Raw genomic sequence first — 19,849 nt, 5'->3', positions numbered from 1 at the left:
GAGCTCTCTGAAATGATTCTCAGGACCTTTACATCTCCCCAGGGGTTTGTGGAGAGTCCTATTTAAATGGCTTATCTCCAGCAGCAGTACTCACTCTGAGGACCTCCCTGCAGATGTAGGCGATCCAGTCTTCTTTCAGGCAGTTCCCTTTAGTCTTCTTCACTAGGTCAGTGACTGAGCCCGCCCCACAGTACTCCATCACCAGCTACACAGCAAGGGCACACACAGACACAGAGGAAATGGCTCAGACAGATGCCAGACCACCAGCAGAACCCTGTTACTACAACTGCGAGGCCTAAAACACACGCACATCTAGATACAACTTGGACTTTAGATGAGTTAAAGGGCTCTGAGGTTTCCCTGGTCAGGTCACGGTGTCAGGAAAAACTCATGGCCTTTGTTATGCATTCTGGAACCATGTTCTGCATACCACAGGAGGTTGGTGGCACCTTAATTGGGGAGGACGGGTTCATGGTAATGGAGCGGAATAAGTGGAATGGTATCCCATTTTTTCCTGACACCCTTCCATCAGCTCCGTTCCAGATATTACTATGAGCCCTCCTCCCATCAGCAGCCTCCACTGGTGCATACTAACCGAAAGAAGCTGTATGAGCTGTACATACATATAGATAGAGATACAGGCTCTCTTAAAGATGATGGCGTTATTGAGATGAGATGATTGAAGTGAGGAGAAATCAACAGAGATAGAAAGCAGCCACTCACCCAGAGCTGGTCATCCTGACCTGCAGGACTCTTCTTCACAAAGGCACCATAGTATGTAGCTATATTCCTATGATGGGAATATGTCTTCAACATATTAATCTCTAACTTTATTTCCTCTTCTTCTTCCTGCAAACAAAAAAAGGATATTACATTTTTTTTAAATATCAAACTTGACAACGGAAAACAGCAGGCTGTAATGCAGTCAACCCAAAACCCAGTGAGTGAATACCCTGCTTCTCTTGCTGCCCAAGCACATAACAGTTACAGTTTACTTTTAAGCCAACATTCAAGTTAAACAGAGATGGTGGATATGTACTGGGCCCGCCATACTGGTGACCCACAAGCCTGCCAACACAATTGCAATCAACAGCAGTGATAATTTCATCACTGGCTCAGTCTCTCACCAATTATGGCATGTGGGCTTGGGAGTCCATTTCAGCATTCATATTTACATTGCATGGGGCACTAAGGATATGTTGATTTGCTTCTTCCCATACACTCTACTGATAGACCCTCACTAAGGCTAAGGGAGGGCTCATGTAGCAGAGTACGTCTTTGGCGTGGAGATAGAAACAGACAGCTTCTCTTTAAGAAGCAGTAGTGTGTGTCAGAGGGGCCTGAAGGGGATTTGTTTCTGTGTGAAGCCTTGGAAAAGCATGACACACTTATGCATTGCGTTTCTATTCCCTGGGTTTTTCATACTGTAGTAGGCCTATAGTCAATGGACTGTAACGTGACACTGTCTTTCCTGACAGGAAAACCACAACATCCCTTAGCTACTGCCCAGAACATATCTTAGAAATTCAGCCTAATGTGCTTTGATTTGGTCAAATATGTACATCTACTGTAGACTAGTTCATTCCCCCCCAAAAAACTTAAAAGATTTGTTTACAGTGTATCTTGTGCATATGACCAATTAGACTTTGATTTGATTTACAGGGGATGATAGGTTGTGTGGTTTAATAACGATACTGAGCTCCCAAAAATAATAACAAGATAATCTGCCAATTCACATATTTAACAACAAATACACACCCAAAATAGCCTACTATATAATAATATGAGTGGGAAATTACCTTTTCCCGAAACGGTAGCAGCATAACAGGTTTAAATGGGGACACCGGGCAGTTTTTCTCTCTATTCTCGCCTTACCAACAGCCTCCCTGCTCCTGTCTCCTGACCCCGAGAGAAACAGCCGTTCCATTCAAGATAGGCATTTGACCCTTCATACAGCTCAGTGACCTCTCTTAAAGAATGGTACCTTTCTGTCCTGGAAAGGGAGACAACCACATGCCTTCACTGAACCTTCCTTTCCCTTTAAATCAAACCAGGAAGAAGAGAGGACATTCCTGCTCGGAAAGGACCCGGCACAGCTGCTCTCTGTACAGGACAATGTCTCAATCCCCAAGAGGGGTCGAAGGCAAGTGACCGGGCCGCGGCTGGGCCCTAGGTCTGGGGCCAGGCAGCCTGTGGAGTAGGGGCTAATGAAGGGGGAGCGAGGGAAGGGGAGCGAGGGTGAGGGTAGGGTATGGGGGGGGGGGGGTTTAGTTATGTGACTGTCGGGAGGGATGTGTTGAAGCAGAGAGTAGGAAGCCTGGGCCCTGGGCCTTCAGTGAGGGGCCATTCAGTTTTACAGGAAATGTCCTGCTATTATCGCCCTGGGCAGATAGACAATACAAGATGGACAGGAAAAGGGCAAAGGCATTTGTGTGCTGAGAAGAGAGAGATTATTGTCCGAGAGCCTGTGGCGTTATCTCCTCTGCTTTTACTCTCTGGGGTTCAATACAATGAGCTGGGCCTTTTAAACTCATCTCGGCACCTCAGACATTCTTTACGTATTAGGCCAATACAACACCTTTAGTTTCAGCCAGCAATTCAAGGCTGATCTAATAAAAAGCAAGTCTAGATCAAAACACAGATATTGGAGAACTTAATATCAGTTTTAATGCTATGTTTTTATGATGATACATTTGAAACTGTGCTGTATTGATTAACTGTGTCTTATATTCTCTGTTGAGTAAAATAATAAGTTGTTGTTCTTCGTGCGGTGTGTTGAACTTCAGTCACTCTATACAAAATTTCAGATTGCACTGCAGAGACTGATACTGTTGATCCTTCCTCAGGTCCCAAAAGTCAGATCTTAGTTTAAAATATACCTCAAAGCCACAAAAAAAAAAACGAATTTAATTAAATCTTTGGCCATGTACACATTGCGCTATTGTAATAACGCTCCTCTTTGTTCTTGTAGCGGGCCAGGAGGGCCAAATCAATCAGTTTCTATACAGTAGATAGTCTCATCACCAGGTAGCTTTATTGCCCTGAGGGGAACGAGATGATTAAACTTTCCCTGAACAAACATGGCTCCCAGTGTTCTCACCTGCTGATTGACAGCTCAGGATATAATAACCTTTGGTGCGCCGTGTTAACCGGGCCTCATTTGCATTTCTTAAATAAAACACTGTCTTTGAAGGTAAACTGATCTGAGTGTGAAACCCCTCCTTGCCCCTTTGACTCGGCAGAGTGGCAGTCCCATGGCCGTGGCCCTCCCTACCTATGTCTGGGTGGCTTTTCAGTGCAAGGAGCAAGGGATGGAGACAGGAACCAGGAAGTGGCCTTCTTACCTCTGTCACGTCCATGACCTTGATAGCAGCCAGCTGTCCCGTCTTCACATGTCGCCCCTGTTGAGACACAAGGACAGTCAGTATAACAGTTAGGGACAGAATGGCCATCGGACGCCAATAATATCTAAGACAATCGAGGACACTCAAAGTCTATGATGATGATGGCGAGTATACTGTTAAGAGTTATTCAGCAAATTTGGTACTGTGACCCTAGAACCTTAGGTTACAAAGTCACTCAAGACACATTGGAAAAAGTAAGACAATGAATTTAGTGTATAATAATGACAGTTGGGCTACTTGCACAAACATTATGCAGTAGTTAAGGTTATTGTTGAGACAACCACAGCATTTTATGAAACATATATTTTCTAAACATACACATCATTCAATACAGGGCAACAACCATACTGGCAACTGCAACGGAAAGTCTAGCGCCTAAGACCATGTCTACCAGTCAGGTGAGGTAAATTGAGGAAGGGGAAAATGTAGCTATTTCTGTAACTGAGTCTGGTGGCAGAAAAAGAGGAAGAGAGAGGTAGGAGAGCAGTGAATTTAAAAAAAAACTTTGTGTATGTGTCAGAACCTAAGGAGCAGAAAACTAGGTACAGCAACTCTTAAAGCAATTATTTGCGAAAAGTGTGTAGAGAAAATGGAACACGGGCCTGAGCTGGAGCAGTACATGTTTCACTAGACTGACCTCCATTGTTTGTTTATTTGAAAAATGGCTCATATCATCCAACACAATTGACTGTTGTCTACGGAATATCATGTACATATGGCGAGATTGAGTCACTTGAAAATACCACAAAAATGATGTTATCCACCTGAGAAATCCCAGTTTTACTCCACCAATCTTGAGAACAACTCTTATAACCTATGCTAAGATTGTCATTTCTTATTTCACATACAAAAGCGTACTATATTTCATATGTCTGATTTGGCAAGCAAAAAGTCACACTTAGTATGGTGTAAGAGTTTCAGTAAAATTCTAAAGAGAAAATGAAGCAATACTCCTTGTGAATCTAATTCAAAGAAACAGTTACACTGTCCATCCTGAAAACTGTTGCAATGAATGTCAATTTGTGGGGGAAAAAAAATAATCCCCACGTGAAATGTTTTTCGTAACATATGAGTCAATATCCTATTCTCAAATCAGGAGTGTAGCGAGGAGCATTCAGCTGGGACAATCACATAATCAATACAATGCATTTAGCTGCGTCTCGTAAACCAATAAGAGGCTTCTGTAACATTCCCATTGACTGCAGCCATCTCGTCTATGTTCAGTCACAGCACAGTGGGCTGAGGCAGATTGATGTTCGTCCATTGCACTTTACCGTTATTTTGCAAATGAATTTGCCATTTTGACAGATGCCATACATTTGAGTTACTTAAGCAGTGGAGTGAATGTAATGACTATGACGGTTATTCTCCAAATTAAAAAATAAACAGAACACAGACTACAGGCATAGCAAGCACTTATCATCCAGTATTGTTAATAGCACTGTGCAGTTTTGCTCTAAATGCTAGAATCACCTATCCCCGAGGAGAGAGGAATGGTCCTGAACTTTCATATGTGGCTATGCTCACTGACAGAATGTGACACGACAACTGTAATACAGTGCACTTGTGCACATCTGTAATAAAGTGCACGGAGATGGAGAATAATTGATGGAGATAATTGAGAAAGATCTTAGCAGATAGTTTCCCATGTTAAAGCTTGGAAATGCTGCATATACACTACGAATGATTTATAAAAAACTCAGCAAAAGGTTCAAATCACATTCATGGATATGTAATTTTGTGACAACAGAGCTATTTATTTTAACAACAGCAAGAGGACAACTGTGACCAACATTCCTTTTTTTAATAAGAGGACAGAATGCAAGCAGCATATGTGTCTTTCTTGCCTCAGTGCATTTACACAAATGATTTTTCCTTACTTTGTCATTCGGAATTACCCACTGCAAGCATTTTGTTTGCACATACGTAGCAGATCAAAGACTACCATTCCATTCAATTGTATCCAGGAAGAGCAATTCACACAGCTATACCAGGTGTGAACTACTCACTTCACCCCATAACACAACAATGCTCTCTCTAGTCTGGTGTACAGTGCCTTTGGAAAGTATTCAGACCCCTTGACTTTTCCCCCATTTTGTTAGGTTACAGCCTCATTCTAAAATGTATTAAAATGTTTTTTTTCCCCCTCATCAATCTACACACAGTATCCCATAACGACAAAGCAAAAACAGGTTGTTGAACATGTATTACAAATAAAAATGGAAATATGCCATTTACATACAGTGCCTTGCGAAAGTATTCGGCCCCCTTGAACTTTGCGACCTTTTGCCACATTTCAGGCTTCAAACATAAAGATATAAAACTGTATTTTTTTGTGAAGAATCAACAACAAGTGGGACACAATCATGAAGTGGAATGACATTTACTGGATATTTCAAACTTTTTTAACAAATCAAAAACTGAAAAATTGGGCGTGCAAAATTATTCAGCCCCCTTTAAGTTAATACTTTGTAGCGCCACCTTTTGCTGCGATTACAGCTGTAAGTCGCTTGGGGTATGTCTCTATCAGTTTTGAACATCGAGAGACTGAAATTTTTTCCCATTCCTCCTTGCAAAACAGCTCGAGCTCAGTGAGGTTGGATGGAGAGCATTTGTGAATAGCAGTTTTCAGTTCTTTCCACAGATTCTCGATTGGATTCAGGTCTGGACTTTGACTTGGCCATTCTAACACCTGGATATGTTAATTTTTGAACCATTCCATTGTAGATTTTGCTTTATGTTTTGGATCATTGTCTTGTTGGAAGACAAATCTCCGTCCCAGTCTCAGGTCTTTTGCAGACTCCGTCAGGTTTTCTTCCAGAATGGTCCTGTATTTGGCTCCATCCATCTTCCCATCAATTTTAACCATCTTCCCTGTCCCTGCTGAAGAAAAGCAGGCCCAAACCATGATGCTGCCACCACCATGTTTGACAGTGGGGATGGTGTGTTCAGCTGTGTTGCTTTTACCCCAAACATAACGTTTTGCATTGTTGCCAAAAAGTTAAATTTTGGTTTCATCTGACCAGAGCACCTTCTTCCACATGTTTGGTGTGTCTCCCAGGTGGCTGGTGGCAAACTTTAAACAACACTTTTTATGGATATCTTTAAGAAATGGCTTTCTTCTTGCCACTCTTCCATAAAGGCCAGATTTGTGCAATATACGACTGATTGTTGTCCTATGGACAGAGTCTCCCACCTCAGCTGTAGATCTCTGCAGTTCATCCAGAGTGATCATGGGCCTCTTGGCTGCATCTCTGATCAGTCTTCTCCTTGTATGAGCTGAAAGTTTAGAGGGACGGCCAGGTCTTGGTATATTTGCAGTGGTCTGATACTCCTTCCATTTCAATATTATCGCTTGCACAGTGCTCCTTGGGATGTTTAAAGCTTGGGACATATTTTTGTATCCAAATCCGGCTTTAAACTTCTTCACAACAGTATCTCGGACCTGCCTGGTGTGTTCCTTGTTCTTCATGATGCTCTCTGCGCTTTTAACGGACCTCTGAGACTATCACAGTGCAGGTGCATTTATACGGAGACTTGATTACACACAGGTGGATTGTATTTATCATCATTAGTCATTTAGGTCAACATTGGATCATTCAGAGATCCTCACTGAACTTCTGGAGAGAGTTTGCTGCACTGAAAGTATAGGGGCTGAATAATTTTGCACGCCCAATTTTTCAGTTTTTGATTTGTTAAAAAAGTTTGAAATATCCAATAAATGTCGTTCCACTTCATGATTGTGTCCCACTTGTTATACATGTGGGACACTTTTATATCTTTATGTTTGAAGCCTGAAATGTGGCAAAAGGTCGCAAAGTTCAAGGGGGCCGAATACTTTCGCAAGGCACTGTAAGTATTCAGACCCTTTACTCAGTACTTTGTTGAAGCACCTTTGGCAGTGATTACAGTCTCAAGTCTTCCTGGGTATGACGCTACAAGCTTGGCACACCTGTATTTGGGGAGTTTCTCCCATTCTTCTCTGCAGATTCTCTTAAGCCCTGCCAGGTTGGATGGGAACCGTTCCTGCACAACTATTTTCAGGTCTCTTCAGAGATGTTCGATTGGGTTCAAGTCCGGGCTCTGGCCGGGCCACTCAAGGACATTCAAAGCCACTCCTGCGTTGTCTTGGCTGTGTGCTTAGGGTCGTTGTCCTGTTAGAAGGTGAACCATCGCCCCAGTCTGAGGTCCTGAGCACTCTGGAGCAGGTTTTCATCAAGGATCCCTCTATACTTTGCTCCATTAATCTTTCCCTCGATCCTGACTAGTCTCCCAGTCCCTGCCGCTGAAAAACATCCCCACAGCATGATGCTGTCACCACCATGCTTCACCGTAGGGATGGTGCCAGGTTTCCTCCAGATGTGACGCTTGGCATTCAGGCCAAAGAGTTCAATCTTGGTTTTATCAGACCAGAGAATCTTGTTTCTCATGGTCTGAGAGTCTTTAGGTGCCTTTTGGCAAACTCCAAGCGGGCTGTCATGTGCCTTTTAATTTATGGCCACTTTACCATAAAGGCCTAATTGGTGGAGTGTTGCAGAGATGGGTGTCCTTCTGGAAGGTTCTCCCATCTCCACAGAGGAACTCTAAAGCTCTGTAAGAGTGACCATTGGGTTCTTGGTCTCCTCCCTGGCCAAGGTTCTTGTCTCCCGATTAATCAGTTTGGCTGGGCGGCCAGCTCTAGGAAGAGTCTTGGTGGTTCCAAAATTCTTCCATTTAAGAATGATGGAGGCCACTGTGTTCTTAGGGACCTTCAATGCTGCAGAAATGTTTTGGTACCCTTCCCCAGATCTGTGCATCGACATGGCTTGGCTTGTGGCTTGGTTTTTGCTCTGAAATGAACTGTCAACTGTGGGACCTTATATAGACAGGCGTGTGCCTTTCCAAATCATGTCCAATCAATTTAATTTACCACAGGTAGCCTCCAATCAAGTTGTAGAAACATCTCAAGGATGATCAATGGAAACAGGATGCACCTGAGCTCAATTTCGAGTCTCATAGTAAAGGGTCTGAATACTTATGTCAATAAGGTATTTCTGTTTTTTATTTGTAATACATTTTCAACCGTTTCTAAAAACCTGTTTTCGCTTTTGACATTATGGGGTATTGTGTGTAGATAGTTTTATTTCACCCATGTTAGAATACAGCTGTAACGTAACAAAATGTGGAACAAGCCAAGGGGTCTGATTACTTTCCGAAGGCACCGTATTTTACCTTAACAAAACATGAAAAGGGGAGTGAAATGCATAAGGATTGAGAACACTTTGGTTGTCTTTTAATCCCCAAGATGCTTTCTGTACTCTAATATATGGATATTACGAGTATAGGCAGGAGATTTAGCTATCCATTTAGATCCAAGCTACCTATCTAAAGCAGAGTTTCTAACTCAGCTTTGAAAACTATGAACACATCTGGGAAAACCTAGAGAGAGTTTATCTGTTGCAAAAACTGATTGAATAACATTGTTTCCGCATCATTTCAACAACAAAAATTAAATGTGATGAAGTTGAGTCAACGTGGAAAACTGTTTGGATTTGCAAAAAGTCATCAGCCTAAGGGATTTTTGTATTTTTTTCACCCAACTTGTAACCTAAATCTAATGACATGGTGATTTTTTTTGTTGTTGATTTAACATTGAATTCACATTAGACAACTCAAACAAATGTAATTTAAAACTAGACGTTGAACTGACGTCTGTGCCCAGTGGGATAGTATTGTGCAGCTGCACTCTTGCACAATATGCTCGTCTACGTAACCACAGTCTTGCACATCCACAGAAATGAGGGATCACTAATCACTCACATATGTGATAACGATCCGAACCACAGATTGCCTTGGAATAAACCCCTATTTTATTTATGTACAGTTTGCAATAAAAAATAAATACACATGCAAACCTTTGAGTGCCTTTGAGTGATAGCATGTTCATTGCCATTTCCTGCCATTGACTGCCCATGTTTATCTTTGATAGCTGTGTGTACTGTAGGACATCAATGTGAGAAGATACTAGAGAGCGGTCTGTGCAGACTGCTGTTTGGCGGTTGGGCAGACAGCAGCAGGCCACACCATGTGAACAGATTTCTGAAGCAGACACTCAGCACCAGGTTCAATTAGGATGTGGGCCAGTGTTCCCCAAAAGCACGGGCAGGAGTTAAAATGGACACAGCTTCCTGTGCCAGACTAGCAGAGTGAGAGAGCAAGCACATATGGGAAAATAACAAGAGCCCCATAATCAAATCTGATTAAAACATGATTCTCTTTAACAATAACAATGAGCTGAAAACTGTTTGGGCTAATGACCAAATACTATCAATAGACTTCTAGGCAAAGTCACTAATATTTACTTTGATAATAGTCTGATCAGAATAGGATTTTTTTCAACATTTTTATTTTATTTTTTACAATTGCTTTACATAATTACAGATGTATTTGACTTCTGTAGAAAAACATGTTAGTCACAAGAGGGATTGTGGCACACAGTCTTGCATTGATCAAAAATGAGTCTTAAACATTCAAGCTGGCTGTGTTCCATTGCCACAGGCAAACTCTCCAAATACAAAGCCAAGCTTTTATAGAGGCTATTTCAAAGGGAAACAAAAATGAAGTTGGTTAATAAACGGTTGAAAAATGCTTTTGGTGGTCAGACAATTCACCATCAGTTGTGGGCACTGCAGAGTAGACCATTTTTTACAACATATAGGAATAATTCCTTGGGTTAGTGTAGTTTGAGACCTTGAACATGCATGACATACAGTAGGATAATAGCTAGGTCTCAAGCTCACAAAACGACTGTAGAAGTAGCAGATCATTTGATTTCCCATTTACAAAATGCTTCTTGTTGCATGCCAGCAAAACCTTTGCCCAACATGTCAGGTTCAATAATAATACATGTAGCTACCATTGTCAACTATTTATTCATGTTGTAAAAATACACTTCACTGGCATTGTATGCATGCTGCCCCAGAGTCATTAGTATTTGACAAATAATGATTGCAAGCATGTGCACATGATCCAAAGCAAGCCATAAAGAGACTGCATGAGAGCACATTCCTACTGCTGATCAAAGGAGAGGAGAGAGAAAAGAGCAAACTGTCCACTAATCGGCCCGCGGCTCAAACCCCTACAACCTCTTCAGCATTCCACACAACACACAGTCACAGCATGCTCTCTCTGAAACACATTCAATTTGTGTGTGTGTGTGTGGGGGGGGACACACACGCATTGCATAAATCACATTCCCCATTCTAATAAAGAGACACTCGAGCAAGTCATCCAACAAAGAGAAATTGATCGGCTCCTAAACCAAATGTGAAGGGCTCACTTTAACTACTGGCATATGGAAAGTATCCATCTATATTATCTTTTCACTGTCGATATTTTCTGGGTTCAATCAACACTGAAACTCAATCTGCATGGTAAAGACCTAATCTTGTGCAATGAACCTCTCATCACAATACACTTCTTATCAACACCTTAGTAGTGTTGATGGAAGTGCCACTGCCTTTCTTCTGATGGAAATCTGCTTTTTCTCATTCACTACTTTCTGCTTGGTCATTAGACACAATGCGATGGGAGATTATGGGCTTCACAGTTGGGTTAGGGAATAATGAGGAAATCCCCCTTTGGACAGAAATATCTCCACCAGAGACAGGCTGCCCCCCCCCCCCCCCAGTCTCCAGGGTTATCACCCAATACCACAGTTCCTACCCCGTGCGCATGGAGGGCATTCTTCTTCTTTCCCTACCCAAACAGAGGTCTCCTTGGTGGCCACATCTCAAATGGCACCCTATTCCCTATGTAGTGCACTACTTTTGACCAGAGCCCTACGGGAACTGGTCAAACGTAGTGCACTAAACAGGGAAAGAGGTGCCATTTGGGACGCATACAATGAGCCCACATCTCAACACCACGGCGGGGCCCTTTCATGGCCCTTCCAGAGCTGAGGGCACTGGGATAACGTCACCAGATCCAGGCAGGCGTCCAAGTGGTTTGAACAGTGACTGCGGTTCAGGAAGTGTGTGTTGAGAAAGACGCTTCCTCTCTGTAGGTCAAAGTGGAGCCTGCCTGCTTCGTGATGATTCCCGACATACTGGGACTTTCTCAATATCAGACCTTGGAGGCATGCAAGTGACGACAGCTCTCCCGCCTTGCATCACTGTCTTGCTCTGTCACTGCAGTGCAAGCCTGGCCTGACCCAATTTTTCACACTTCATGAGTTTGCATCTCGCAAGATAGGGAAGTACCCATTTAAAAGAGGAATACGCCCTAGATGTAGCCACCCTAAGAACAAAAGGATGAGATATTTCTATATGCAACGAGACAGTCATATTACAATAGGAATGTATCTTTGAACCCTACAAAACTAAACAAAATGCAACTTTTGAACATTGAAAATGGCACGGATTAAACCATTTACCGTACGGCTAATAATTCCACACCCTTGATTACAGTATCCCCAGAAGACACAGATGAGATCACTGGTGCAACAAATCACAACCCATCTCCCACTCATACTAACACAGGAAGGTCACATGATAAGGTTCACCCTGGGATAAGTGAGAGAGATCCTATCACACAAGATCCTCTTTTAATATGAGGTATCTCTAAATGGACCGTCCTATTTTGCTGCCAAAAAATATGAAGATCCCAGAGGATAAACGACCTCAGGGAAACTACGCTCATCATGTGACCCCTTGCTTACAAACCACCCTTTTAACCAGCATGGATGGGTCTCTGTAAGATTTACTATGTTAAGAAAGCGTTCTGACATACAAGTTGCAACACCCTAAAAGCTGAAGAGATTAGGGGAGTTGGGGGTTCTAAAAATGAAACCAGCGAGACACAAGATAAGAACAAGATGATCCAAAACACTTACAAGAGAAAAAAAAGAGTATTCAGCGTTTAACAATGAGATGATAACAATGCTGTGTTAAATAGCAAAACAGGACAGGGTAAAAAATAGCCTCCCATGTAAGTGAAGGCAGACTGGAAACAATAGATCAACACTGGTGCCAAGTCAGCTTCTTCTGAGCATAACAACAAACCAGCTACCTTAGAATAATAAAACTGCATGGTATTATCAGTATTATATGAACTGAAGCAGTGGAGGCTGCTGAGGGGAGGACCGCTCATAATAATGGCTGGAATGGTGCAAATGGAATGGCATCAAACACATGGAAACCACGTGTTGGACGAATTTGATACCATTCCACCTATTTTATTTGTATTTATTTTTTATTTATTTAACTAGGCAAGTCAGTTAAGAACAAATTCTTATTTTCAATGACGGCCTAGGAACAGTGGGTTAACTGCCTGTTCAGGGGCAGAACGACAGATTTGTACCTTGTCAGCTCGGGGATTGCTCTAACCACTAGGCTACCCTGCCGCTCCAGACGTTTCCACAAGCTAGTCCTCCGCAATTAACGCGCCACCAACCTCCTGTGAACTGAAGTCATATTATTTTCTAATAGATACCATGAGCGAGAAATAATCAAAGAATAGTAAGTCATATGTTGTTTGTATTTTGTGTTGCTTGCAATTGCTATTAATTATTGAATTTGGATACATATTATCTCATCTTTCATGACGTATTATGGATTGGAGTGTTGAAGAACAGACATTGAACATAATTTGACAAAGGTCACCCATCTGAGAGAGTTTACTGGGTGGACATTCTCATCAGTGTTTCTCTTGGCATGACCTCTGCCATTTCCACTGCTCTCACCAAAGATCACACCACACATCATGTTAACAACAGCATAGCTTTGCATTGCAAACTGCTGAAGATCTACCATGAAGTGTACTGTAAGACTGAAGAAAATCAGATGCTAATTTTACCAGTGTATTGCTTTGGGACACCGATAAAGTGATAGTCCTTTATTAAGGCCTTCGAAGAAGCAGAGAAGCAAACTAGACTGTTCTTTGTTTTCTCAGCCTGCCAGTAATTGTCACGTCTTATACATTCAACATGGAACAAAACTGTGGCATCGATCAGACATCTACCCTGAAATCCCAAGGGGACGGATGATTAAAACTGAGACTTCAGACTGTACTGAAAAACAAGACTCGCTGCCTTCAGAACAAGCCCAGTAAACAATTTCAAAATCGATATTTTTCCACAGACGCGCATTCCCTGTGATGTTCTATTTTCAGAACGGGTAAATTGGCAGGAGAAAAGAAAAAGAACAAGATTCTGAGAGGAGAGGAAAGCCACAGATGCCCTGATGTAGTGGCTTCAAAAATAGAATTTCCTTTTACATATGTAGGATCTTAATGTGAGCCAGTTTGCTACAACAGGAAATTAATCCTTGAGCAACAGAAAATGTGAATTATTACGTGGATTATAACTAATGTATATTCTTGTAATGGGTTGATACACTTTTCATATGGGAAAATCAAGTCTGAAATTTCTAAGTAGAAATGACAAACTTCAGAAGCCTTTTGAAACCTCAAATACACTACACATTTTACATTTCCTGCATTTCAACAGGGTGATCCAATTAAGATCCTACATCTGTACACTGTGACCAATGCCCTCTACCTGTCTGTAGCCAACAACCACTACTCTACTAACGTAATGAATCTATGCTGCCTGCAGAAAACACCCACAACCTCATGTTTCTCAACAATAACCAGGTTTCCATCCAACATCTTTATGCAAATAAAGTACATGCCGGTAAACTTTCCAAATGCCAAAAAAACAAAATACGCAAGACAAGGTGGGATCTTTTTGTGCCAAAATATTGATATAATAACCATAATTTCGAAGTAAACTTGGGAGTCATGTGATGATATGTTGTGTGGTCCTCCACTATGACTCGGGAAAGCATACAGTTTATTAAGCGACAGTTTAAATAAGCTATGATGAACTTCATAGGGTGGTGAAAGTGCACTGTGAGGAGCTTGATGCTCCTTTCCAATAAATACAGATGGTCTTATTCTGGTGACATGATGATCAATGCTTGGCTGCCGTTTGACCAATAAAAAAATTTATCTCACCATGTAGGCTATGCCCGAATTGTATCTGCGAGCTGTTGGCTAGCGCGCAAGTGCCAAGACCACCCGTGGGCACATTTAGCTTTAAAAAAAAAAAAATTGTGACAAAACCATTAGTAAAGTTGAAAATGCGATGGAAATCCATTTAACCTGTATTTTTTATTCAGTAACAGCCAAAGTTATTTTTGCACTAGGACATCACAATCCGCAACAAGTCAATTTTATGGAAAAACATCTCTGGTGATAAAATGCTCATATTGTTTTTATGCAGATTTTAGAATATTCACATGAAAATCTGCCACAAATTGGATAGAAACCTAGCTACAGACAAAATCTGATGCACTTCTTGGAAGTACATAAGGTGTTATAAACCACTTAGATGTGTTACACCACTTCAATAAATGTGTTATTATTTATGGTTTCACAGATCCTCAAAATGATTCTACAGCTGCACCACTGAGAGCATCTTGACTGGCTGCATCACCGCTTGGCAAGGCAACTGCTCGGCATCTGACCACAAGGCACTATAGAGGATAGTGCGTACGGCCCAGTACAACACTGGGGTCAAAATCCCTACCATCAAGGACCTCTATACCAGGCGGTGTCAGAGGAAGGCCCGAAAAATTGTCAAAGACTCCAGCCACCGAAGTCATAGACTGTTCTCTCTGCTTCCACACGGAAAGCAGTACCAGAGTGCCATGTCTGGGACCAAAAGGCACCTGAACAGCTTCTACCCCCAAGCCATAAGACTACTGAACAGTTTATCAAATGGCTACCCGGACTATTTACATTGACCACTTTATTATTTATTTACCTTAATTGTTTTGCACTGAGTCCCTTACACTGGCTCTATGCACACTCAATAGACTCTACTCACAGTCACACATACTACACTGACACTCCAACACACACACACACACACACACGCACACGCACACACACTACATCTACTCACATCCTCTCACAAAACACACACACACTTGCATATTGACACCATACACACACACACAATGACACATAGACACACTTCCCATACGCTGCTGTTACTCTGTTTATTATATATCCTGATTGCCTAGTCACTTTTACCCCTACCCACATGTACATACTATATTATCTCAATTAGCTCAACTACCTCGTACGCCTGCACATTGACTTGGTACTGGTACTCCATGTATATAGCCTCGTTATTGTTTTTATTGTGTCGCTATTTCCTTTTTTATTTAGCAAATATTTGGCTTACTTTTTAACTCTGCATTGTTGGGAATGGCCTCGTAAGTAAGCATTTCACTGTAAAGTCTACTACACCTGTTGTATTTGGAGCATGTGGCCAACAAAATTTGTAATAACTTAATATGATTGTCTTTGAGTTAGGCCCACCACTTTCTTTAGATTATTCTAGTGAAACAAAATGATTCAGAGATTAAAATCCAAGAAACAATCAGCAATATTTCTCATACATGTAAACAATACAGAATGTATGACCGTGACTTAATAAACACATTAGAGGGAAAGTGTTTGGCTGGGTAATTAAAGTGCACAGTACTACTAAACACACTTCTTGGATTTTATATAACCTAAAGAATGGCTAGGAATTTGGAAAGTACTTTTCGGGTAGTTTGAGTGGAGGATAAGCTATTGCTCTGTGTAAAGTCACTGTTCCTGTTAACATGGGGCTGAAACTGTGCACTGCACACAGAAGTGGAAAAGGAAGTCTTCTGGACACTAATGGCCAACTCTGACATTGATCCACATGACAGGAGATGTATTTAATTCAGCTGAGATACCTGCAGAAACTGACAGGCTGTGTACTACATCAACAAAACATCACAGTCTATTTATTGGTACTATGTTAACTAATGTGTAGGGACTTTCGTGCAATTTTGAATATAACTAGACAAAATGAGATTTTCTCCAGTGATATTAAAATAATGTACACTTGATAATGATAGATATTCTTTATCTTCTTTGCACTGGATCTTGAACAGGTTCCTTTCTTGTAAATCAAAGGCTTGTGCAACCTAAGGTATCCACCCAACTGCTACCTTACGCTCTGAGTTGACACATATGTGAGAACGTGGCAAGAACTACTCGAAAGGCCCAGCTTTGTCAAGATAATTTAAAACATCTCAATTGTTAAAAAAAAAATAACCACAAACCATCACTGAAGGGTTCAGTTAAGCTGATTTCGATAAGGAAGTTGACTCCACCCAAGAGTGTTGAAGATGCTTGTGTTGGTAAGCCAATTTAGGTCACAGTTTCTCTCACTGTTTCTTCTCACTTAGTGAGTGCTTTCATGGGAACTACACCAAGTTTCATGCCATCAACTGCTGACAGCTATATTATTATGAGTAGTATTGCTATATTCATTTTCTTTCTTTTTACTTAAAGATTAAGAGGGTGCCATACAATGTTTGCATAGTATATATTGCTATATGCTCCTTAAAATGCAAATCATTGCAACTGACAACACAACTGCAATTGTAATCATGGTCAAAGACAAGAATAGGAGAGTGGGTCTGACACAAACTACAAACCTTGTAGACTTGCCCATATGTTCCATTTCCAACCACTTCTACCAGCTCAAATATTCCAGCAGGATCCTGAAACAAGACGACAACATTACATTACTTCAAATGAAATGGAAGAGCACAAAAATATACAAATAAAGTAATTTTGAATTAACCTTATGTTTAATAATATCTGACCTTTAGGTCATCATGGTTTATTGCATGGCATAGCTGGCTACAAGTATGTTCCATTTGTTCACACTTGTAAAATGCTAACATGTCATATTACTAAATCTTACTTTAAAAAGTTACTACTTCTGAAACAGCTGTAAATCCAGTAAACCAAAAACATATTAACTTCTGAAAGCGAAACGAACCCGAAAACTGTAAGATTCATGGATTCTTAAAAGCCTACTGTGACATGAAAGCTCTAACTTTTTGTAACAAAGTAGCTAGCTAACTTCATTTTACGTAAAGTTTCCTGAAATGACTTAAATAGAGATTGAAACTGTGTAACCCACATCTGCAGCAACAATGTTTACACAAAGGTCTGTCTACATTTCAGTTAATTAGACTCTGGCATATCCAGAACTCACCCTCAAAGCAGAGAGATCAATATTGTCCAGACTTCGTGTTGTGCAGTCGCGCGCCATAGCTATGACTTTGTCCGACTAATGCACCTATAAAGAGTACATGTACTTGATTTTGCAAAAGTTAACGGTTTCGGCGTGTCAGTCCATACTGTACTGTTTCTGCAGCGTCTCTCACTAGCAACCAAAACAGGGGTGTAATCATTAGTACAAACAGTTGGTTTCTATTGGACAAAGGTAGGTTCCTCCCCGTTTCGTTCCGTTTGCTTAAATTTAGAAATGTTTTGAAACCAACTTGGCGTAATGAATACGCCCCAGGAAACTTCTCAACCAGCGAAACCCGGAAAATTCGGAGGAAGCTTTAGCCCCCCCTACTCTTCCGAAGAAAACCAAATTCGAAAAGTTAACTTTTTTGAACAACTTTATCCCCTGTTGAACAACTTTATCCCCATGTTAAATGCAAAATAAGTTGTTGATTGTTCAACGCTTCAGTTAAAAACAAGTCTTTATAGTTTTACCAATAACACAAAATAGTTGGCCAAGCATAGTATAATGTTGTTGTATTACTGCAAAGGAGTGATGTTGATTTATGGTGGGAAAAATGAGTCACATATCCTACATAATGATTTCAAATCAAATTTTATTTGTCACGCGCCAAACACAACAGGTGCAGACTTTACCGTGAAATGCTTACTTACAAGCCCTTCCCAACAATGCAGAGTTAAAAAGTAAGAAAAATATGAACTGTGAAATATCAAAAGCATTGTATACATTTTCACGACGCAAAAAGACAAGAGATTTTGCTGTAAAATTCAGCTTCTGTGCATTGCTATGCTGTTCCTACAATCCTTCCTGACTAACATGGCTGTGCTGAATGACTGACTCACATGGTTAGATGACTAGCTTGTCTCTGTGACTGTATTATTCTGCGACCGGTGGCAGGAGCAGCGCAGGGCGAGAGGCAGCTGACCCCTGAACAGGACCACTGTGTAAGGCCACAGAGGGCCCATTCTCTAGCCAGGACACAAACAATGCAGAGCCATTATGAATTAGCAGATAGTAATTTCTTATGCTATAATGGCATTCGTATGTAAATTTGAATTAGAGAATAAATGAGAGTTTGAGAGAGATGGTTCTGTGTCTGCCTGCCTGAGAGTTTAAACATGGATGTTTTAACATAGAGGGGATCCAATGTTGTCGGAGTGAGTTTGACATTTGTATTTTTATGCAGCCACCTCATTGCCATTCTCTCCACTGCCCATAAAGGACCTGAAGTAGTACAACAATGCATTCCTATGAAAATAAAAACACACTTCCACCATTCAGTTCTCTACAAGTGGCATACTGCAATGATTCACAGATTCTGGTAACCTTCCTGCCTTACCCCAAAGCAAATTTTAGGGGGGTGCATGGGGAGGAGGGTTAGGAGAATGGTCTGGATTCAAATGCCTCTTGAACTTCGGCCAGATGGTTCAACTTGTGCCAGTTGCTCTCAAACAGCCAGCATATGCCGACACAGAGATTTTTCAACTGAGTGCCTGACTGTCCCTGGAAACAGACAGACAGTGTAGTTATGACATTTTCCCCTGGTGTATTTGATTCCTCTTCTTCCAATGTTCAGACAGATGCCTGGACTCTTAAACTGTCTCACAACCCCCTGACTTTTCACTGTTCAGTTTGGAAACTGATGTGTCATTCATGGGTCATGTTTGAAAGTAGACAAATAAGTGGCCTTTCTTGAGTAGGCTAAATTGCCTTGTCTTGACATTGTATAAATAACATAACTCCACTGGTTTTCAGCTGCAAAGCATGGCCTTGGGGACTGGCGTGCAAGACAGTGTGCGACCGAAATGGCACTATTCTCATATAGTGCACTACGTTTGACTAGAGCCCTATGTGTCATGGTCAAAAGTAGTGCACTACAAAGGGAATATGGTGCCACTTAGTGCGTACACAGACAAAGATCGCTGCATCTGCTGCAACATGATACATTCAGCTGGTTCTGTTTCATGCAGAATAATGACATCAGCTTGTAGTAAAAATATAGGCAAACATTTATGCATTGACGGCGGGGTACCGCGAAACTGCCCTACACCACTGTGTATATGAAAATATGCTGCTGTGTCACATTTGCCAGATGCAGTATGTTTTGGTCCTTGGTTTGACAAGACACACCCATACACACACATTCATACACACACACCAGGGGAGGCTACACGGAGGAGGAAGGGGAGGACCATCCTCCTCAGTGAATTTCATAAAATGTAAATAGTGAAACATTTAAAAAAGTTATCCTTTTTAGATAAAACTATACTAAATATATTCATGTCACCAAATAATTGATTAAAACTGTTTT

The 19,849-nt window shown here is 41.2% G+C and overlaps 1 protein-coding gene across 11 annotated transcripts in view; it reads right to left on the bottom strand.

The window, feature by feature from the left end:
* Nucleotides 1-17,828, bottom strand: part of LOC110488552 (mitogen-activated protein kinase kinase kinase kinase 4) — a 58,918-nt gene extending 41,090 nt beyond the window's left edge. For 6 of the 11 annotated variants that reach the window (XM_036942677.2, XM_036942678.2, XM_036942680.2 and 3 more), the window contains exons 1-5: nt 17,500-17,828; nt 16,931-16,996; nt 3,345-3,401; nt 724-849; nt 95-205 (exon numbers count right to left, since the gene is read on the bottom strand). In XM_036942677.2, coding sequence (XP_036798572.1) covers nt 95-205; nt 724-849; nt 3,345-3,401; nt 16,931-16,996; nt 17,500-17,556 — 417 coding nt within the window. In that variant the 5' untranslated portion in view covers nt 17,557-17,828. Of the gene's footprint in view, nt 1-94; nt 206-723; nt 850-3,344; nt 3,402-16,930; nt 16,997-17,499 lie in introns of those variants that run through there. The other 5 variants (XM_090198147.1, XM_090198150.1, XM_090198151.1 and 2 more) reach the window with 4 other exon arrangements.
* Nucleotides 17,829-19,849: the final 2,021 nt, after the last annotated feature.

This window comes from Oncorhynchus mykiss, chromosome 14, assembly GCF_057628025.1.
Source record: "Oncorhynchus mykiss isolate SJ-2025 chromosome 14, ASM5762802v1, whole genome shotgun sequence".
In the NCBI taxonomy this organism is placed as follows: domain Eukaryota; kingdom Metazoa; phylum Chordata; class Actinopteri; order Salmoniformes; family Salmonidae; genus Oncorhynchus; species Oncorhynchus mykiss.
Note: the sequence above shows the minus strand (reverse complement) of the source record. Positions and strands in the feature narration are given on the sequence as shown.